Source organism: Pezoporus flaviventris, unplaced genomic scaffold, assembly GCF_033815535.1.
Source record: "Pezoporus flaviventris isolate CSIRO_AGI_PZ_B2104156 unplaced genomic scaffold, CSIRO_AGI_Pfla_v1 ptg000029l, whole genome shotgun sequence".
Classification (NCBI taxonomy): Eukaryota; Metazoa; Chordata; class Aves; order Psittaciformes; family Psittacidae; genus Pezoporus; species Pezoporus flaviventris.
This window is the reverse complement of record NW_026892577.1, coordinates 12563620-12587252: the sequence shown is the minus strand read 5'-3', so window position 1 is coordinate 12587252 and position 23633 is coordinate 12563620. Positions and strand designations below refer to the sequence as shown.

General features: G+C 36.7%; 1 protein-coding gene across 3 annotated transcripts in view; it reads right to left on the bottom strand.

The window, feature by feature from the left end:
* KNDC1 (kinase non-catalytic C-lobe domain containing 1) overlaps nt 1-23633 on the bottom strand; it is a 69740-nt gene that overhangs the window by 35474 nt on the left and 10633 nt on the right. For 2 of the 3 annotated variants that reach the window (XM_061459066.1, XM_061459067.1), the window contains exons 1-4: nt 14963-15045; nt 7810-7956; nt 5817-5934; nt 4440-5461 (exon numbers count right to left, since the gene is read on the bottom strand). In XM_061459066.1, coding sequence (XP_061315050.1) covers nt 4440-5461; nt 5817-5934; nt 7810-7929 — 1260 coding nt within the window. In that variant the 5' untranslated portion in view covers nt 7930-7956; nt 14963-15045. Of the gene's footprint in view, nt 1-4439; nt 5462-5816; nt 5935-7809; nt 7957-14962; nt 15046-23633 lie in introns of those variants that run through there. The other variant, XM_061459068.1, reaches the window with a different exon arrangement.

Genomic DNA, 23633 nt, shown 5'->3' with positions numbered 1-23633 from the left:
GTCTGGTTAAAATAGTTTCCACAGGAAAAATGATACACTTTTCAACTTCAGGTTATGAGGCAGCTTTTATTTAAGCCTCAAACCTCAGAAGTATTTAACGCAGTGCACATTCAAATCCCGCTGAACCTCTTTATGTTCTGGTAAACACTTAAGTGTAAAATGTTCTTACTTAGGCATGCCTGATGTTTGGTTATGTTTGGTTTTTTTTCTACATGCAGTTCTCTGATGCACAGCTATTACTATTCCCTACAACTTCAAAAAAAACCTCTCAACCACCAAGAAAAAAAAACCACCCCAACAAAAAACCCCAACAAACTGAAACACTGGAAAACATATGATTAAATTTTTTCAGTCAAACACATGTAGCATGCATTACTCATTAACCATCTGTTCAGACATTTTAGCAAAGCAAGCTCAAGACAATTGTTCAGCATCCATAATGCCTCAAATCCACTTCATTTAAAGCATTAAAGTTGTCTTAATACTGACATTCAAACATTTATTAATATATTAGAACCAGTGGAATTGCAAAATAATAATAATAATATAATCCAGTGCCTCTTCCTGATTTTTTTTCTGTGTACTTAAACTGACCTTTACATAACAGAAATTTTATAACCCAGTTTTAAGTAAGAAAGTTTTTTTACAGCAGTTTTGACAATAAATTATGAAAAAGCCAAATGACATTATTGCCTATAGCTACAAACTGGTGACATTTTATTTTATGCCCAAAAGACCACTTTTTAAGCCTCACTTGTTTTGTTTGGGTTTTTTTTTGGTGGTGTTTTGTTGTTTTTTTTTTTTCCCCAACAAAAGTGGGGTTTAGTTCTTCAGATCATTTAACAATCTTTTATTTCATTGTGGGTACCAGAATTGTAAAATCAAAGTTTTTTAATAAAAGTTTTATATATTCAGACTATGACAATGCACTATATTCTAAGAAAATAATGCTGGCATGCTTTAAACAGCCAAAGCAAGCAAGATTTATCATTTTTCTTTTTTTAATAAATACTGTTCTGGGAATTGAAAACTTCTTTCTTTCAAGTGTTGTTTCCCCAGTGTTCAAGTGTCATTCTCTAGCTGCATGGCTTTTCACTTCTCTCATGCTTGATTGTACATGAATAACCAACAGAAAATAAATGTGTATATGCCAGGTTCCCATTAACCCTTCTCATGTAAAGGCCATAGCATTTGAATTACAGATAAACATTTAAAAGCATTAGAGATGAGACAACCTAATTGGAATGAAATTGGTTAGAGAAATAAAAGATCCCCACTCAAACTTGAAGTGAAAAATATTTATTTATGCATGCAAAACTATAAAAATTACTAGGAAAACCCTCACAAGATACATTGCAGTAGCCAGACAAGCAAGCAAGTACTTTTAGTAATGCTTACTAGCAGTAAAGCACACAACATTAAGAAGCAGTATTGGAGTATTAGAAAAATACTATCCACTGGAGAAGTATTGACAGGCAAGAAAAACTGTCTGTTCACCAGAGCAGACAAGGTTGATCTTCAACCGGATGGGACTGGTATTGCATTTCTCTAAAGAACAAGAAATATTTAAAGAGATGCTAGTGGTACTATTTCAAGAGCTCTATTTGCTGCAATCATGCTTATCTGTTATAGAAAAGGAGTGAAAGAGCAGCACTGTAAATCTGAAGGGTTTTTTATTTAGCCCAGAAGATAAAAATCACATTAGCTGGGGCTTCACACTTTTTGTGCCTTTGCAGTAAATGAAAAAAACTCTCAGACTGAAGTTATACCCTCTTAAAAACAAAACAAAACAAACAACCAAAAAACTCCCATATATTTTTAGGCATTTGGTAAAATTCTGGCACAGAGAAATGAAATGAAAGGTAACTTGAAAGAGACATTAGTTACATAAGGGATAGCACAGTATGGCTTTATTTTTGTAATTATCAGAAGGTAAGACAGAGGCAGAAACTGCTGTTTCAGAAGCCTGAGGAATTAGTTTTCCAAAAGAAGAAAAAGAAGCTGAAAACATTAACACCCCTCCCCTTTCCTGTAAGACAACTTATAATAGTCTGCCATACCTCACTTCTACCAAGAAGCCTACTTACTTAGACTGAAATTCTGTTCAATCTGAAAAAAAACACTTTATTTAAATTGATGATGCAGCAGTTGATGGGAATTTCAGAAGGATGGCAGAATAACCTGAAAACACATTCTTGTTCACTTTTCCATGTGCCAGTCTCTAGTGTGGCTGCAGGAAAAGGAAATGGGACATTTTTTACATCTTTTAAATCATGCAAGAATTTTAGAAAACTTTAATTCTGAGCAAGGTTATTTTCTCAAAAGTATCTTCATGTACCCAGACTTAAAATTGTTGTCCTGGTAATCCAGGAAGGACAGAGTACAGGTCTTATTTCAACAGATTTTTTGCTACCTAAAGAAGGACCCCTATCACTACACTCAATTTATGTTCCTAAGTGATGACAGTTTATACACCACACCTCTCTAGTTCACACAGAAGCTTAAGTAAGCCCACTTCCACCTCAAGGCGAGTGACTTAAGTATGGTACCTTTATTTCCTGCAATTAAACCCCCCCAAAACAACCAAACCAAACCAAACCACAAACACAAAACAAAACAAAAATCCAAACCAGCTGCAGTAGGGTTTTATAGTGGTGTGATAGCCATCTTCTCCATGACAAATGAACATGCAAGATAACTCCTAGATTTATAGAGTTTAGCATTAAAACATAAAAACTCAATTCAGAGAAAAGACTTGTACTTCAAATGACAGTTTTTTCTGTTGCTTGAATACTAAGACATATCTACATTTCTGTTTACTAATAAGCTTTCTCACAAGATGTCAGTGATTGAAATTACTATGATCCTTGTTAGAAACACAAGTACATCTACTAAATGAAGAGGCTCACGTAAATCCAGGGTAACAAGTGACATAGGAAAAGCAGAAGACTTGGGACTCTTCTGAATATGTTAGGCTGCATAGTGCAGAGCAGGAAGAGGGGAGAAAAGAAAAAGTGTCTACAGTACATGGATCTTTTCCCAGAGTCTGAAGAATGCACCTGCAGGATTTAAGAATTAAATAAAGGATTCAACATGCATACAGTGAGTAGCTCCCTCAGACAGCAAAACCATGTCATGTGGTACTTATCCATATTTACTATACTTCTGGACTATGAGTTCAGTAAGTGTACATGCTGTTGAGAGGAGAAGAGACAGGAAAGGGATAAAAAAATAATTTAAAACAGTATGTTCAATGTTGAACTGATTTTTTTTTTTTTTTTTTTAGCTATGATGAACACACCTGATAGTCCTAGGTTACTACTCCAGTAGATGTGTTCAGGCAAGGTGAAAAGAGGTATGGATGCAGACTGAAAATAACCTTAGGTGCCACTGCATGGGAGGGCTGGAAGACTGGCTTTTAGGCAAGGATGAGTTGACAGTAAACAAATAAGGAAAAAAACCCCAGTATCTTCATAATTTTTGTAAATGAAATATTTGAAGTTTGTGCTGCTCATTTTTATCAAGTCACAGCAAGGCTGGACTGTCATCAAGGCTGGCATCAACCACATGCATTTTTAGCCAGCAGCTTTCCTATTACATGGCTTGTTTACATCTCTTTGAGTGTGGCACAAGAGAAAACCATCTAGTCAGAGACCAAACTTGTCCACCCTGAGAATATGTAACTTGAGCAGAGACCACACTACAACTACCTATCAACAAATTCTAGTAGACTAATTATCAGCTCTCCTTCTTTGTATTTGACTATTTATAAAGGTGAAAGACTTGAGACAACATATCCATCATATTGTGCACATATTTGAATTCTATCATGAAATATACATAACAAACACAGAAGCGGTAATTTAAGAACACAGAACAGATATAACATATGTACAGTTTTCAAAAAACTTAAATGTACACATCAATTAAAAAGAAAAAAAAAAAAGCGGAGTCTTTCCACCTCCTGAAGCAGATGGGATATTGCCATTGATTTCAATGAGGTCATGTTTACAGTCAGGAACTCTGCAATTTTTATAAGCACCTGGGATGCCCACAGTGGGCTTTATGCACTGACAGTAACAAAGAGTTAAAAACCTACATATGCTTTGGTAATGTTCTCTTACAAATGTAACCGACTTTTATGCTCCTCTAACACACTAGCAAGTATGCTCCATTTGTAAGAAAAAAAATTAGGATGAAAGTTGATTTTGCACAGCATAGTTTTCTCTGCAGCACTTTACTTTTAAAGAGGGAAAAAAGGATCACCATGTTTCCAATATTAACTCTAAAAGTGTGCAGACTAGCAAAATTCAATTTTCCAGGATGCTAAAGGGGATGAGGGGGAAAAAAATTTAAATAAAATCACACAGTATTTAAGTCATTTCATCTCCACATAAATGACTACAGCAACTATATAATGAAGACTTTATTTTTACTACCTGCTCATTATTTTTGATTTCTGACCCTCTGCCTCCACAAAGATTATCTTCATTATTGTTTGCACTCATCGCACCGTTGCTTAATTCTGGAGACCTGATTAGGTTTGATCCATATCTGTTCCCACTGGGTTTTGTTGTTAACACTGATGCCATTTTGCTAAAATGTGGTAAAGAATTTTCATTTGACCCTTGAAAAGTTTCAGAATAGTCTTCCAATGCCATGTAATTGTCTAGCATTTTTGCTCCAGCAAGTGATTGATTTGGACCTTTCAGCATACTAGCTGTATTTGGCAGTTCAGAGGTAGCATCAGAACAGTCATCTTTGTGATCAGATGAAGCAAACCCCATCTTTTTACCATTAATAAGCAACCTATGTTCTTCTAGATTCATGCCAGACACCTGTGTGCATACACATGGAGCTTCTAAATGAAGATCATTAACCTGGTGATTCGTTGGTTCTATTTTTGGTGGACTACTTACAGCAAATGAATTCAGATCTCCCTTTGCAAAAGCAACCTCATTATTATTGTCTAGAGGTAGTGACTCTTGTGTTAGCAAGTGATTTTTCCTAGGTAGCGGTCCTCTATTGGTTACAGAAGTAAAAAAGTTATTCGTATCTGCAGGTTCCATTGGTAGCTTTGGAAAGGTTTTAATTTTTCTCAAAGAGCCTTTCTTAAAAATGCCATCTCTCTCCAGGTCAGTAACACAAGATTTTATATCCAATGCAACACTAGCAAAACTGTCAGTATACACTGCATGTTTGTCCTCTTCTTTGCTCTCTTTAGTTTGAGTTGCAAGTTGAGAATGTTGAGTTTTCTCGTTATCCAGATCAATTTGCATTTCCTTTAAACCTCTTTCTCTGCCAGTCACCATAGTAACTATAGAAGAATCCTTATGACAGGTAGCTGTCACATCTTCTACTGCAGACAAATCACCTGCTATGTTGTTTTTCTCATTTGAATGCAATTTAGATCCCAAACTTCTCTGACACATTCTTCCCTTCCACATGTTATCACAGATATCTAGATGCAAAAACAGATGCTTGTATTAAATGCATATTTAAACCTTCTAATCTTTCCTAAAAAATATTTATATTGCTTTTTCTGCTACTACTGTTACATATCTTTAGTATGTTACACAAATTATTTACTTCTGGACAAGTCACTTTTAATCATAAAAGGACACAAAATATATTAATTATGTTCATTAAGAATTGTACTTTTGCTGCTCCCCACCCCCAATCCACAAATAATTAATAATGACTTTTTGATATTTAGAAAGGAACCTATAAGAGAAAGTACACAAACACAGTATTTTAAAAATCATTACATATGTCAGGCAATCTAAAGTTCTACACTAAATATATTTTAAGGTTACCTTGGGAAGCACCAAATGATTCAATTGAAAGAACTCTTCTTCCAACAGCAGACAGGCTTCGACAAATATTACTTGATGAAGCAACCTTCAGTTTTTCTTCACATAATGACAAAATGCTCTACAGAAAATTAGTGTTAAATACTTAATTATTAATAATTTGTAAGTTTTGACTAAAGTCAATCATGTTAACTCACACAGTACATCTGAATTTATATGATGTTATATTGGAGGTTTTTTGTGCGCTGTTCATTATACTGTGTGTTTCTATTATGTCATTGAATTAATTTCTCATTTTTACCACAGGCTATCATGAAATTATTTAATACATTTCAAGTTCTAGCTTACAGTCAGAACACTAAGAACAACTGATAAAATTAATATATATGAATAGCATCATGAAACCACAGAAATCTAGAGTGTGGATTATTTTTTACACAGCCAGTGATTCATTTTAAGTGATATATGCAGGATAATAACTGTTTTTATTACCAAAATTACATTATAAGTATATCCTGAATCTTTTAAGAACTTCAAAATACAAATATCTGGAATACACTGTTACCAATTAGAGAAAGCAATCATTATCAAATCCCAAAAAGAAACATTATTTCATAGCTCTAAAATGTAGCCTGAGTATCATTCAATGGCATTAGCACTGGTCTCACACACAATTACCTACAGGCATTCACACATTTGAAAACCTGTCACTTAGGGAAGGAAGTGAAAGAGAGCTGCATCCCACTGTTTCCTCAGTAACTGTTCCTAAATAAACACTGATGGGACCTCATACAGCTCTGATGAGCTGCTCTTACTTCCCCATTAGCCCGCTTAACTGCTCTTCTGCAGTTGTGAGTGGAAGGAAGATACCGGCTCCGTTGTTCACATACCAGATTGAGGAAGGGCAGGAAAAACTTGAGACATTTTTTTCTGGGGTGGGAGGGGCAGTGCTGTGTTGTTTGTTTATTTGTTTTGGGTTTTTTTTCCTTTTTTTTTTTTTTGGTTTGTTTTGTTGTTGTTGTGGTTCTTTTTGGTGGGGTGGTTTGTTTTTTTTTTTTGGTCATTCCCCCCCCCCCCCAAAGAATTAAAATAATCTTTTCATATGGTCACAAAGCAACCTTCGTATATTACCCTAGACCATCCTTGATCCCCTCTATTCTTGGGCTGATGTGAGTAGTCAGCAATAGCTTTCTCTGACTACAGACCAAACGGAGATGGATACGGAGTACTGTACAATTCCTTTCCCGATTATGCTTGAAGGTGAACAAAAAGAAATACAGGAGAGATGATCAAGAAGGCTCTGTGCCAGGAAAAGTTTCCTGCCTGGGTAGTCCCCAGCCAGGGAGCCAATATCTGCTTTATAAAAATGAATCTATTAATTCTTCTTCTGCAGCACCCTTTACGTGAAGGATTGATTATAGGTGCTACAGCATTTAAAATACACACAATCAGCTCAGAAGGGGAAAAAAAAAAAGTACACAGCACTACACAGAAGTAGATGAACTGAATCCATGTAAAGCTGTATTTGAACAACTGTTACTCTCTGGCTACAGTCTGAAAGTCTGCAAAACAACAGATTAAAGCTAAATTTTCACACATTAATACCAAATAACATGTTATCTTGAAAAATTCTTTATATCTTCAAATTCTTTATGAAAACTAAAGGTATTTCACAGCATAATTCCTGTGATATCTATTACTTCTAATGGCTTTCACTCTCTAAACTAAACATTAAATGGGAAGAAACAGTTAATAAGAAAATTTAGATCCACAAGTGTATTCGCCCAATGTTCTTCAAAAGTCACATCACCGTAGAATATCTACATCTGTTCTTCAGGTTACCACTCCCTTAGAGTGGCAAGAAACAATTTCTTTTGAGTCTGGGAAAACTTCAGCTTTCTTATAAAATTTGAGTATATTAAAGACCATCTGTTTATTAATGAGCACACATACAGAAATCTTATTTTGAACAGGAAATTATGTAAAGCTGTTTTACCTCAATATCTGGCCTATTTTCAGGATTCTCTTCTTGCATTTGTTCCAGTAGAGTATGTAGATCCTGTCCAAATTCTGATTCTGTCTCAGGTTCTAATGTATATTCTATCACTGCTTTCATCGTTGTACCCAAAGAATAGATGTGCGCCTGTATGAAGTTTACAAAAAGGCATTAAATATGTTACCAATTATTTCTCATGCCAAAAAAGCTCTGAGAGCACAAGGAATACAGCTTACATTGCTTTCATTTTTAATTTACAAGGTAACAGTTTACTGGAAAGGTGGTCTAATTTAAACAGGAGGGACAAAACAGGCTTCAGTCCTGGCTTGGGTGATATGCATTTTCCAAACAAAAAGAAAGAACTCTGTCGTGCCCAGCTAGAATACTTTTTATTCCTCACCAATATCAAGTATTACAATTGTTCATTTACTACAGTAAAATATAAAACTTGTCCCCCTGTGTGTGCAAGCAGAGTTAGAAGCATGCTGGGAGATGAAAGTGGCATTCCTCTTAGCAGGTAAAAAACAAATTAGTTTGCCAAAAAACTATATATAGCAGTATTTTTTAAGTGCTATCTAGCAAAAAGAAGGCAAGCAAAATCAATATAGCATAGTATCACTTGTCTTTGAGGATACTTATGAAATAATTGTAAAGAAATACTCCATATTTGCAACCTCTGCTTCTCTTACAGCCTACAGGCTTGTGATGAGCTCCAATAAAAACAGAAGTGAGCCAACAGCTTTCTTAAATCTAGTGCTTATGCATTAGATTTGCCATACAACACAGCTACCTGCTAATTTTAGAAACATTGTGCTTCTTAAAAAAAACCCCAAACAAACAAAACGCCCAAAAATATTTTCAGTTCTGCTTTAGTAGTAATGGAATTTGTCCATGATGGCCGATATTTTATTTTCATATTCTACTCCGACTACACAATTCAGTAAAATTTATAACCAGGATTATAACTGCAAGTTTGTGTAAACACTTCAATGGTGATGTAGTACAGCCAGGAATTCAAGTGTACTGAAAACTGCCCTCTCAGGTTTACCAAAACATACTAGATTTTTATGTGACATAAGGTGGTACTATTTTTCACCCTAGAAAGAAAACTAACTTTAAGGTCAAAAGTAACTTCTTCCCTAGACCCTCCTGTTCCCCACTCCAATTTTCTCATTATGGTATATTATTGTCTCTAAATTGTATGAAGGGGAGGTGACTTGTTCCACAAGCATGCATACATGTTTACTTTCTAGTGAGGCAGGGCACCTCCATGAAGGGGAGTGCAACACTACTGCATAAGGAAGCGCTGTGTGTGTAGGCAGGCAGCTTGGACAGTTTCACTTCTCCCCCTTCCTCCATGTCCCCACAAACCAAGAAAGCATAAACTGGTGCTGTCTACTGGATATAAAGCCTTGATTTGATCTTGGGACACATCAAGATCAGGACAAAGGTCAGAAAAACAAACCATGTCATAGGATATAAAAGAAAAAGATCCATTTATTCCTTTTTTTTTTTTTTTGCAAAGCAGTATTTCAGTTTTGAGTCCTTCACTATCATACAGCTTCACTGTCATGCAGAAGAGACAACTGAAGACTTTTGTTTTAATCTTGAGAGTCTCAAAGAAACTCAGGCACGAATCGTTGTGATTTTTATTTTAATTTAGCATAAGAACAAATGTTGCTCATCTGTTCCAAGAGTAAGGGCTACTTTTCCTCCCTCCTCCCCACCCAATACATTAAGCTATAACTCATTTAATGGCAGTAGCCCTACTGAACTACACTATTGATAGACTGCCATGATTATGGTTTGGTGAGGGTTTTTGTTTTGGTTTTTTTGTCAAAATAAACCCTTCTATATTGGCAAAAAGGATACAAAACTATGAAGCCTGAGCAAAACTCACTAACAAGGTGGTAGGAAGACAGTTATTTCTTCATATTTCCTGAAGTTACCACTCCTTCACCCATACTTATTTTGTCTCCAGAAAATGAACTCCATCTTGGACTAAGGGAAGTACAACTTCTAATGAATGCGTAGAGAATGACGGTCCTGCAGTCTGCACAAATTAACTCACTATAAGCCTAACTAGGTATAAATTAATACCTTTCTAAGCCTGCCCAAGACTGAAGGCCTGGGAAAAAACAAGAAAAAAAACCATATTCTAGATTTATACTTCAGTATATTTCAATCTGGGCAAGAAATTTAACCAAATTCCTCTCCTAACAGCCAGGAATTTATGAAGACAGTTTTAAGGGTTTTTATTTCTACAGGCTGTTTCATAAGCTTTTGAACAGTGAAGAGGAAGAGTACAGTGTAGAACTTATTCCTCTACTTTGATATTAAATACTGTGAGCATAGTGAGCTATGTCATTTTGCATTTCTCAATGGACATCATAAAAGAAAACTGAATATAAAGAACAAGACAGAAAGGAAGTCGAACTCTTAAAAATGTAATACAGCCTATTTAAAGAACTTTTTATATAAAAGTAATATTCTACTGTGGTAGTTTCATATACTCAATATTATTGAGTTTTTCCATGTATTTTATATAAGCTGTAACAAGTGACACCAGTTCTGTTGCACAAAATGATTATTAAAGAAATTAATCACTCAAGCATAAGGAAAAAATCATAATGTACAGGTTATGGACATAAGCTATGCAGACGAAGCAATGTCAGAATACGAGATGAAAATAACGCAATGTACTGTGGGGGCAACCTTTGAATTCAGGAGGTACTTCTGAACAGAATAACCAATGTCAGCCTCCCTGTGCTGATTCTAACACCAGGAATGGGTAGAATTGTGTTCTTCAGAAAATTTGTTTTCAGACTGTAACATCGACTATATAACTGACTCCAAGATTCATTGATGATACCTTAAATATATTGCTTATGTGCTTTTACATCATGTGGCAAAAGCAAGCAACACATTACACTGGTATGCCATCAGCAAATCTTGCATTTGTATTTATTTAGCATGGTGTTCTATTTATAGAAATGCCAAGGTTAATGAAGGTAGCAGCAGCAAAAAACAACTCTAATCTTATTCATTCTTAGGGAAAAAAAAAGAAATTAAAGGGAGGGGGAGAAAAGAGAAAAAGCAACCAAGACTCAGCCTACAGAAACATAAGGTTGTAACACTTGGCATGTCCATAACAACCCACATCAAAAGACAGGATGTAGCCATGAAGTAAGAATTAAAAACAATTTACTTCAAATTGTCAGCTTAACTTCACACATTTCTTTTTCCCTGTTTGGAATTTAGCAAACAAGCAGTAACTTCAGGGAAACTCTGTGAACTAGAATATGGCTGCAAAAGATTCTTGTTTCTGTCTCCTCTTTTTATGATGTTCAAAAGTAGTATTTTACACGTCTACAGGCATTGCTTTTATCATTTGGACATTAGCTGTACGCTTAAGCCTCTCCAAAAGATGCGTGATTCCTCAGCATTTGATTTAATTTATAGAATGTAGTGTCTACTCCAAACAAACTCTTGTTTATTCTTATGCACTGTGTATCCAGTCCTCTTTCAGTAATAAATTTATAAGAAATCACAGATAAATTCTTATAATACAGAAGAAATAGAATTCATTACATACAACTCAAACACCAACACCAAAAGCAGGACAGAAAGATGAGAAATTTAACTTTGAGGGAACAAAAAATTTGCCTTTGACAATTTTTTTTACCCACAGGAGGATGTATATGGACATTATAGGACACAGGAACAGGAAGGGCAAAGCAACATATTACCTCATCCCTCTCTTCCCAATTAATAATTTCTGTGCACAGTGGGGTATAACTCGTATCCCCTAGTCTGCCTTCAAAAGCACAAGGATCTCAGACACAAGCAGATAGGCTTCCACTCCCTCCATTTTGCTGTCCTGTTTTAAAGCTCACTGCATCTGTTCTTGTACAAGAGGAAGGTGAGACTCATATTAAAGAAAGGTGTTTTTCTTCACCCAGACAGAAAATTGTTCTGTTGAGATACTTCCCTTCCTCTGCCACCACCACCTCCGCAAGAAAAGGGCAAAAGAAAATCCAGCTTTTTATTCAATTTCCTGAGCTGACAGTAAACATGGTTAGTATGTAATCAAAAATAACCTTAAGTCTCCTGTCTGAACTGGAGCAATGAGAAAATGAGTTAGTGATCATCCACTAGGTGGGGCATTCCCCAAGTTTATGGATCAAATCTGATTCTGCTTACCAGACTGTTTAGTTTTAGGAAGAAAATTTCACTGTCTGGGAAAGCAAGATGGTAAATGCAATAAATAAATAAATTAATAAGTACAAAATATCTAATGCTCATTATAAGGGACTACTCTCAATGAAAATAAACTCACAATTAGTCTAAGGTTTTTTTAGTATGCTATAAGGAGAGTTAGAAACTAATAGGAAAGAGCAGCAAACAACTTTACTTCTCCCAGAAGTCAAGCAAAAACTGGTACTGCACTGGTAGTTAGGAACTTTCTTAAGCAGTTAAGAGGGTTTTGTTTTTCTCCTTAGTTTATGAAAAAAAAAAACAAACCAAACCAAACAGCCCCCAAAACCCCCAACCCACCAAAAACCCCACCTATTTTAAATCTAGCTAAGAATAGTTTTTGAATTACAGGAACTTTTGCACAACAGGATAACAACATTAATAGCTCGTAAACAGCATGCATTTCAAAAAAGATTCAAAGGAATTAAAAATTAAACCAAAACGTCTTCACAATTACACCCAACTTGTAGCTGTGCCTGGGATTGCTCTGACGCAGGTGTAGGACCTTGCACTTCACTTTGCTGAACTTCATGAGGTTTGTGTTGGCCCACCTCTCAAGAATGTCAAGGTCCCTTTGAATGCATCCCTTCCCTCCAGCATGTTGACTGTACCACATAGCTGAGTGTCATCAGCACTTGCTGGAAGCACTCACCAAGGGAGAGGACAGCTTCTATCATCGTGTTAAAATTCTATGTTATAAGTGATCTATACTTAAGGCCTCTGTCAGTTTCAATCAAAAGTTAGCTGCCTTGCTGCATGCCAATTTATGACCATTTAAATCAGAGAACAGTAATGATCCACTCTAGTTTTAAAATCTGCAAAGCAAAAGATCAAGAGAGGAAGTAAAAGCTCCACGCAGAGTGTGACAGAGGCTCCGTTGTATTACTGCCTGGCAGGGCTAATGAAGTAGTCTTCAATAAGAACTCATACTTGCAGAAAAAAAGCTGACAAAAGAGCTTTTGAGTAGTGACTGCATAAGCATTTAGCATATTGCAATTATGAATAATGACCATTTACATTTTGTATTGTGATTTCACTAAGTTCAGAAATGTAGGTCTTCAACTGAACTGAATAAGACACACTGTAATAGAATTACTACTTCCTGTAAAACATTTTTGACTAAATGACAAGCTACAGAAATAGTATAAGACAGTTCTTGGTTTTGACATTCATATCTGACCCTTATTTTACTTTGCAATTTTTTCTTTTATTTATTGAGATGCTTCCACCCTTTCACAATTCAAAGCATTTAAAGGTTCCTTTAATGAAGGCTTCAGTGTTGTTAAAAAATTCAAAGTTTTATAAAGAAATTCAAGGTAATGCTTGAGAAAATTACTACTGGGAGAAAACATTTCATATTTATCTAATCTTTTTTCAATGTATTCTAAATTGCACTATTTTTATGCAAAAGAAAGTCAGACAGTAAAATTCTTCTGCAACAAAATGAAAGGGAAATAGGGCTATTTTAAATACTTCTTTACAAAGAGACTAAATGCTTTTCTGCATAACTGTAATTACTGAAAGGTGCTGTATGAAACATTAGCTTTTCATTCATTTGGCACTTTGGATGTGTAGATAATTAGTTTGCAGAATGTGCTAAAAGTGCTAAACCACTATTCACAAAACATATACTGTAGCTTGAATTGGTAGCAAATGCTGGAAAAACAACATTTTCAACCACAGCTCTATTTGCAGTTTGTCCCTTCTAACTACAGTTGCTACTTAGCTTTGAATTCTTTTTTCCCTGAAAGACTGTCATAGTCCTTCTAAAATGGGCATAAAAATTCAGCCACACGTCAGATTTTCTCAAATAATGTGTTCCAAGCTGAAGTATGCAGGCATTTCAACTCTTAAATTGCCTTTTAATTTATCTAACAACTAAATGAAACATTTTACTATGTTCTCAGGCAAACATCAGGTAACCAGTTTACACCACAAAACACAAGCAAGGCTTCATGGATACAACCTAAAAAGCAATGCTTTTTAGGAGAAAAAGGAGAAGTAAACCAAGCAAAATACAAATGCACTTGGAAAGAGTATGCATCAGATATACTATGACTCAAATGTTGTCTAGTCCCTACATTTTATTTTGGTTTCTTGTGACTTCTATTTATAACATTCAGTTTGAACTGGCAAACTCTACACATCACTCTAATCTCTGTTTTACAGTTGCAGGCTTTTTCTCTATAATGGTCCATGACAACTGTTTTATCTCCATGAATTTGTCTAAGCTTTATCCACAAACATCTTTTTTGCATATGTGCTTTGCTGCAAGAATTTCCACAGCTTACTGCATAACAAAGAAGCATTCCCTCTTGTTTTGAGTTTGTTCAATGAGTTTTGAACCTGTGTTCAACTCATTGCTGCCACCTACTTCTTCATATACCAGGGCTGGCAAATACTCTATGGCTGTAGCCATGGCATACTTCACAGATTTCTAGGAGAGCTTCTCCCTCAGGGCATTCTTTTCCAGGCTAAAGACTATTACTGTAAATAATTGCTTCTTTTATGAATTCTGTTTCACCATCTGGTCCTGGAAATTCATTTTACTGATGATTTGTCAACTTGGTCACTAGTCTATTGGACATTCTTATTTGAGATTTTTTTATTGGATATTCTGAGGGGTTTTTTTTATAACTCCCCATAAAGAAGAAAGGGGAGTCAGAAAATACAAAAACTTTTCAACTGTACCTCAAGAAGCTGTTACCCATTGTAGTGAAGACTACAATACATCTTAAGCCACTGGCAGCCACCTTTGTAAACATTCATGTCCCTTTAAGAAGTCACTCGAAGATGAACATACACAGAAACTTGACCAAATTTAAAACGTGCCATGTGCATGAAATTACTCATGCGTTGTCAGGTTGAGGACACAACTTAAGAACAGGTTTCTTACATTTCCATCCCATTTTTAAGGCTCCCTTAATCACAAAAATCATCATCCCAACACAGATGGGTACACCAATTACTCCTCTCTTGCAGGACTGTAGAAGTATGGCAGGTAAGGAAGAACACTGCAGTAAAACTGCTGGGAGACCTCAGAGGTTAGATAGCAAAAGTTACACACACTTATCTTTAAAGCTTCTTAAACAATGCTATTTTTTAGAACTGCCTTTGAAACAGAGTTTTATGTATCATAACTCTCCTTAAGGTTTATCAGCCATTAACCTCCTTACTTTTAAGTTATACACCATAGGTAATTCACTTATCACTTAATTATACTAACAAAATTTATCCCCTATAGGCATAGAAATAAGGAAGCCTGGGTAACTGTTCTATGCATTCTGAGCAGACTAACTGTCTTCTTTCAACTGTTTAAGCTTTTTTTCATTATATGGCAAATGTGATGTCATATAAGTTCATTAACTTATAGTTACTGAAGTTGTTTGTTTAAAAAAGTATATTAATTTTATCTTTAATGTAAGAGAATGTGCCTACTGGTAAAGTCTCTCATTCTGAGCCAGTCAATCATTTGCACAATTCTGCACTGGGGGATGCTTAACTCCACATTTTGGAGCTAAAAAACTGAAGTGCAGCATTTCCAGTTAAGAACGCTATGGGACAATTTACTCAAATAGCATCCCAGTTCCTTTACCATGGCATGGATCAATAACATCACAAATCTGACAGGTAAAAATATTTGTTGTTGTGAAGTAACCATTTCACTTTTCTTTGAAGTAGATTTTTTTTGTTTATATATTTTTTCTTACAAGGAACATACACAAGAATCATTGATGAACAGCAAATGTAAAAAGCTGGCCAAACACTTCTGAACTGATCCAACTGCGTAATATCTTAAAGACCACATTCAAAACATGAATTTTCACACAACAGCAGTAGGTGACTGAAATAGCAAATAAGTAGGTAGCTCTCACTGCATGCATAAGGAATGCAAACAGTGGAGGACAATCAGGAATGATTTGTGGTTTGCTTGTTGCTATTTTGGTGGTAGTGGCAGTGCTTTTGGGGCTGGTTTGGGTTTGGGTTTTTTTGTTGTTTTTGTTTGATTGTTTCACTGGGGAATGATTTCTGCAGAAGTAAACCTTGCTTCTTCTCTACACAGGCACAGAACTCACATGACAGGGCTTGAAGCGTACAGCCCATAATCAAGTAGTATTTTACAAGGAAAGAGTAACATAGGTACTTCATTCATGCACTTATTGAAAACCTAATTAAATCAACATTCCTGAGTAAAAAGGCCACCTCTGTTGCCATTAAAATTTGAGAGATGGGAAAGGAGGTTTGCATGGGTTTGAGTGGTGGGTTTTGTTTATGTTTTTTTTATTTTTTTATTTTTTTTACTTTAACTTGGTAAAAGGGCTTGAAAGTTCAAGAATCCTGGAATATGTATATACTAACAGGTTTACACAAAAATGTCTCCAATAGTCACTTAAGAAAGCCTAAGTCACTTGCAATGCTTTTCCCAGGAGACAAGATCCTTAGTTTCAAAAGTGTATTCTCAGCTGTTCTGTGAAGCTTTTTTGAAATGCTGTAACTAAGGAGAATGATGTGTGAGTGACAACCATTTTATTACAATCCTGAAAAATTTTATCTAGAGATTAGGAAGTTGCCCATTCTGACAACTCCTTCTAAATCAATCAGTTCCCGAACCTTTCAAAAGAAGGAGATATTCATGAATGTTCTCATACACCGGTGAAAAGCAAACTGTAAATGCAGTTCATGCAAATGCTAAAAATGAATTGTTTGTCATTGTGCAAGGGAGTATAAAGCCTCCAGATCCAGTCTAGCAATGACCATGGATCTTCCAGTGAACTGAATATCCATGTGAAACAGACATAAAATTAATCAAATCTTCTGATACGAAGTAATGACAAGGAATAATTTTGCTGGAGGTCTTCATGTCACTTTTAAGGTTCAGGCTTTCAAAAGCATTGCTAACATTTCAAAAGCATTTTCTAACATTTCAAAAGCATTTTCTAACATTTCAAAAGCATTTTCTAACATTCTAAGGAGTAAACGATGTAAAAAAGTGGAGAGTGGATAGGAAATTAGGTTCTGCCAGTAAGACCAGTATGATGATGGCTCCACATAAAAAAAAGAAAAAGTTTGAATGGGCAGCACCAGAAACTGACAGGTAATTCTACCAAGACTAAGGAAGACAACTTCATCTGTGGCTGAGAAAGTATCAGTACTAATCAGAAGACTTTATGTGGAAGAAGCTGAAGATAAACAATTGATCCAAAACTTTTCTTTGTCTTTAATACTAAAGAAGCCTACAGTTTTATGACACTGCACAAGTGTAACAGGAGAAAACAAACAATCTGTCCCCTTTTCCATAGATTTTTGCTTATGATAGAAACTACCTGCAAATTTATCCAACACAGATCTTCAGGCTTCTAAAAGAGTAAATTTCAACTACTACAGGAACCAACTGTTTTAAGACAGAATACAAAAGTCCTCTTTTTACTACCAATCTTTCCCTCACAACCCCAAAATCCTCCAATATGCTTTTCTACATCAGTGAATAATCCTCCTCAATCTTAAATAAATTATCTTAGCTTTAATAGTGCCTTCTTAAGGGAACCTTATTGCTGAGTAAGGAAGAAACCTAGAATTCCATGTATTTTCATTGAGCAGGTAACCTGTTCAGTCATTTCTCTCCTGAGGACATTTTTCCGCCAAAGAGACGGACTATTCCTGATAAAAATATAAATCAGTCTGTGAAAAGCTGTTTCACATTTAGAGGCAAAACTATAAAAATACCAGCAATACACTCATAAAGCCTACTAGAAAAGGCCAGTATGATAACTTTGCAAACCCAACTCCAGAACTAAGCAACAAGCTGTAGGTTTTTGAGATAATCAAGTTAGAAACTTTAAGATATTCTATACATAAAAAACAGGCTGCTGTGGGGAGGAAAAAAAAAGGGGGGGGATATTCTTTGGTTATCTCTTTGTGGAAAAGTGCTAAAGGATGATATTCGCCCAGTACTAAATCCCTGAATGGAGTCTCAGTTGGGCTGATGCTGTAATCCTTGTGCTCTTGCTTTTACATTTCCTCTTCTATAGCACAGCAGAGGTACAGGTAACTAAATAGCAGTAATCTATTTTTATCACTGAAGGAAAAGACAGCTTTAAAAAACACTCAGAAGAAAGAATGGTTTAGACTACAGGAGGAGATAAGTTACCAGTTGCTGATGACAAGCCTTGCTGCTGTTAGACTGAATTTGTCTCAAGAGGAGGCTTCATGAAACTAAGGGAAACAGAACTCAGGAAAAAAGGCACTAAGTGTTTCAAAAGACTTATTCCCCCATCAGATAAACACAAACCCAAAAACCCCTCTAGGAGAACATGCAAAAAGTTTTCTTTTTTCCTCCTGCACTTAGAGCTAAAGAAAGAATAGAACAGCAGAATAGTCACAGCATTCAAAAGGTACTGCTTTAAAAGACCAGAGAAATGGCAAAGGCAAGACTTTCTTTATACCTTCTGATGTTTTGATCTGGGAGAAAGATGAAGGCTTTCATATTTAGAGAAGGACCAACAGCTGAGACCTGAGCACTAGCTCAGTAACGATCAGCTATTGAGAAATATTGCAGCACCAAACTGTCAGCCGTTTTCTTCAATAGGCCCAACATATATGTATGGTCTGAACCTTCCTTTCTTTATCTATTCCCTAAACTAGAACAGTAGTTTCCATTTGGCACTTCAATTTATGCATTCATATGTATATAAAATATTTGTATGTATATGGTATATCTCAATCCAACTGCCTTGTCACATTTCATAGGAATAAGCTGTAAGAATCTTAGCTACTTAGTTTAAAAAAACAAACCCACAAAAAACCCCAACAACAAAAAACCACAAAACCCAGTAATATATTTTAGCTTGTCTCTATTAGCACTAGTTATGCAACTTTTGCATATTTTCAAGGTTGTTGAGATATTTGGACTTATTTTTTTTATATAAATCAACTATAACCCACTGAGAACTGAAAGTCAACAGCTATCACATTCTTAGAAAAGAGACAAGTAGTATTCAGCCTTTTCTGGTTCTGATTCTTTCCCAGGTCAGCATACCCCACTCCAGCTGTGATAGCAAAAAGAGTAAGTTCTAGATGAGAAAATAGAGGCTTGTGACACTCACTTTCCTCCCATTTTCTCTCCTGTATTTTCCCCTTCTCTTTGAGGTAGTATTCAGCTCTGTATTACTTTCCAATTCTTTTATTTCTGAAAGGTTTTAATCCTGCTGCATACAGAGGTTTCTGAACTACTGCATTTTATCACCTCTATATAATGGAAGAAGTCATTAAGCAGAAGCATTATCCAGTCTGCTTTAGATATTAGGGAAAAAAAAAAGAGCACACTGAAAATTCATTGATTTCTGTTACAAAGGTTCACTAGAACAAGCAAAGTTGAACAGCCACATTATTAAAAGATTATAAATGCAAGCTCACACATTGCAGACATCGGTCTTTCATCTCACTGAAAGCTCATATCTTAGAAATGTGGGGCTCTACATAAATTGAACCTCTGTGTCACACTCAATGGCAGTTTTGTGAGGCAGACAAACAGCTATTTGAAACTGGTGAGACAGTCAGTGTTTCTAACCTGAGGCAAACTTGTATTGTAGTGACAGAAACAAGGCTACTAATGAACTCACCAATATTTAACTATTCCTGTTGGGCCTCCAATCGGTCAAATTTCACAAGTCTATCACTGTATTTTCGAGGGCAAGAAAATGAAATAGGAACCATTTTCATTAGGAAAGTGGCTAAAGCTCTTCCTGTTTAGAGGAGAGAACTGGGACTCAGCTTATACCGAAGATGAATTGTTTGACAAGCACAGTACATAGTCAAGCAGGCAAAATTTAAAAGTAGCCTCAAATCTGTATTTTTTGCAACTCAGTTTCTTGATGTCTTTCCAGAACAGAAAAATTCACATTCTATACTGCTCTCTATAATAGCATATGGGTAAAACATTACAAAACAAGAGACTAGTCTTCATATTTGACATGTTTCTAACTGAATTCTAGCTCAAGATTCTAGGAGAGCAAAAAAGTGGTCAGTACTTGCTATAGCAAATACAGACACTTTCCAGCTTAGAGAAGCAGAAAGTGAGATCTTTGCATCAATGCAGACAAGTGACAGCATCAGCCATCAGAAGGCTTTAAGACTTTTACTGAACACAGCCACATTGCATACCTGTGTTTGCATTAGGAATAAAAGTGAAAATAAGTGTGCTGTATGGAAATTCAGCTTTTCTTTGCAGTTACAGTATGGATCATAACTCTAAAGTTTGTTTCCTATTTTCCTCTCTCTTTGCAGCAGCCAGTCCTTAACAGTAGTTAGAGAAAAAAAATGAATATAGATACATAGGAGATTCTCTGTTTTAGCTCAGTGCTGTCCTAGAAACCACCAGTACCTGCTTGGCTGCCTTTTCTTCCCTTGCACTGCGACCATGCTTTACACCAGGAAGAGGAAGACGTCATAGAACAGCAAGCCAAACGCAGCACTGTACTAGCTACTTGGAGGAAAAATAACTACCTCAGCCAAAACCAGGACACCTATTAAATGCTTCTCCAACCACTTAGCAACACAGTCCTTTCAAGGACTCTTGAGACATTCAGAAACAGCAATCCTTCCTCCAACCCCACAGGTTAGCAGCTCTAAAGAAGTCACCAGTTGGAAAGCTCAGTCACACTTAGAATCATAGAACAGTTAGGGTTGGAAAGGACCTTAAGATTATCTAGTTCCAACCCCCCTGCCATGGGCAGGGACACCTCACACTAAACCATATCACCCAAGGCTTCGTCCAACCTGCTCTTGAACACTGCCAGGGATGGAGCATTCACAACCTCCCTGGGCAACCTATTCCAGTGCCTCACCACCCTAACAGGAAAGAATTTCCTCCTTATATCCAATCTAAACTTCCCCTGTTTAAGTTTTAACCCATTACCCCTTGTCCTGTCACTACAGTCCCTAATGAAGAGTCCCTCCCCAGCATCCCTATAGGCCCCCTTCAGATACTGGAAGGCTGCTATGAGTTCTCCACGCAGCCTGCTCTTCTCCAGGCTGAACAGCCCCAACTTCCTCAGCCTGTCTTCATACGGGAGGTGCTCCAGTCCCCTGATCATCCTCGTGGCCCTTCTCTGGACTTGTTCCAACAGTTCCATGTCCTTTTTATATTGAGGACACCAGAACTGCACAGAATACTCCAGGTGAGGTCTCACAAGAGCAGAGTAGAGGGCCAGGATCACCTCCTTCAACCTGCTGGTCACGCTCCTTTTGATGCAGCCCAGGATACGGTTGGCTTTCTGGGCTGCGAACACACACTGCCGGCTCATGTTCATTTTCTCATCAACCAACACCCCCAAGTCCTTCTCTGAGGAGCTGCTCTGAATCTCTTCTTTGCCCAATCTGCAGCTGTGCCTGGGATTGCTCCGACCCAGGTGCAGGACCTTGCACTTGGCATGGTTAAACTTCATGAGGTTGGCATCAGCCCACCTCACAAGCGTGTCAAGGTCCCTCTGGATGCCATTCCTTCCCTCCAGTGTATCAACCGAACCACACAGCTTGGTGTCATCACCAAACTTGCTGAGGGCGCACTCAATCCCACTGTCCATGTCAGCGACAAAGATGTTAAACAAGACCGGTCCCAACACCGATCCCTGAGGGACACCACTCGTTACTGGTTTCCAGCCGGACATCGAGCCATTGACCACATCTCTTTGTGTGCGGCCATCCAGCCAGTTCTTTATCCACCAAGCAGTCCATCTATCAAATTGATGTCTCTCTAATTTAGAGACAAGGATATCGTGTGGGACAGTGTGGAACACTTTACACAAGTCCAGGTAGATGACATCAACTTCACTGTTGGCACAAAAAGCCGCTTTCACAGCTACTTCCTTCTTAATATCTTTCTCTCTAAAAAGTTTGTTCTACGCCCGACACTGAAGCTGACAACTCCCTGAAGGGCTTTTACCTTCCTACTTCTCAACAGTAACTGAAGTTAGTGCTATTATTCCCACTTTACAAATAGAAAGCAGGTCAGAAAACAAGTCACAAGTCTAAAGCAAACCACATGAAATCAATTACTTTTCAGTCCTGCACATTGTCATTTGGATGAAGCTTTAAATCTCTTGCTATTTGAAATTCCAACTAAAAACTGAAATTTATAATAGTGTTGTTTCAGACACCAGGACAGTAATGCATTTCAATTTGTTTCCGTGTCTATTACCCTTGTATGCTTGTGAGTGTCAGCTAAGTTTAGTAACTAATTAGACTGGAGTCACTATTCCATTAGAAGTCTGGATCAGTAATTCACCAAGCAGGAAACAAAACACCTCTTGTTGAAGTAAGTGTAGCTTTATTTGAGGATTTTTTAATTATTTTTTTTTTCTTTTAGAGTTTAAAGAGGAAGAAGTCATCCAGTAGCTATACAAACCTCACTGTGAGCTTCCATTTTAGAAACAACAAAGTAAGTCACACTCAAATCAACTGAAACCTCTGGCTGACATAAGTATTTTAAATCAGCTGAGCTTTGACACTGGGGCAATAGTCTGTCAAAGATCTTCCTGAACATAATTAGCTGTTCCATAGCTTTTTTTTTTTTATTTTGAAATGGAACAGTTTCAATACAAACACTGCTTTTCACTGCTCTCAACAAAGCAGCTAAACAGCTGCAAAAACACTCCTTCAACAAAGAACAACTGAGTAAGGTAATTGCCAAGGAAGAAGCAAGCAGTAACAGAAAAGATTTGATGCCGCTGTAAAAAGGGCAGCTTATTGATATAGTATAGAGAATCTTATAATACCAAGAAAGCACAAGGGCCCAGGGTTTCCTCAGATAGATACATATAAACTCGTGCTATTCTGCTATTGCAGAAGATGTTACAACTAGGGGTGAGGGATAGACAAAAGTATCAATACCTTTGAAAAACAGAAGTTTTGCTACCAAGAAGGAAACAGCTACCTTGGAAAGATTACAGTATTATAAAACCGTTGTAAGAAGTACAGGATTAACCCACTGTGGGTGTTAGAAACTGTGAAGCAAAAGCAAAATGAGGTCAGTGTGGAATCCCTGGCAGAATTTGATCTGGTACCAAAGTACTTCAGTACTTTTTGAATTTTAAAAATCAACTAAAATCTACAGGCAGTAAGAGGTACAGCTTTGAAATTTCCACAAATACTCAGAATCTCACAACTGTCTAACAAAATGCACACAAATCCCAGAAGAAAATAATACACCTCTGCCTCAACAAAGGGGAAAGCCCTAGATTCTCAGTCTTGTGCACTGCCCTAGGATGGTCAATGAGAAACAGCTGAAGCAACAGAACACTGTTGTAGCACTGCTCTCCCTGCTTTGCAAGGCTCCTCAACTTGCCAGATAATGAAACTGGAGCAACGGACAGAAATCAGTGTACCTGGCCCTTACCCTGCTTCATAACAGACAAGACAGAGCATGTCATGACAGAGCACATACACAAGTGTGTACCTTCATGTTTCTTCATCAACCTTTGCAAAAAAAGTTAAAGAGTCAATGTTTAGAGTCACTCTTGACTCAAACACCTTTCGCTGACCATATAATTGTTTATGCTGTGCTGGTATTG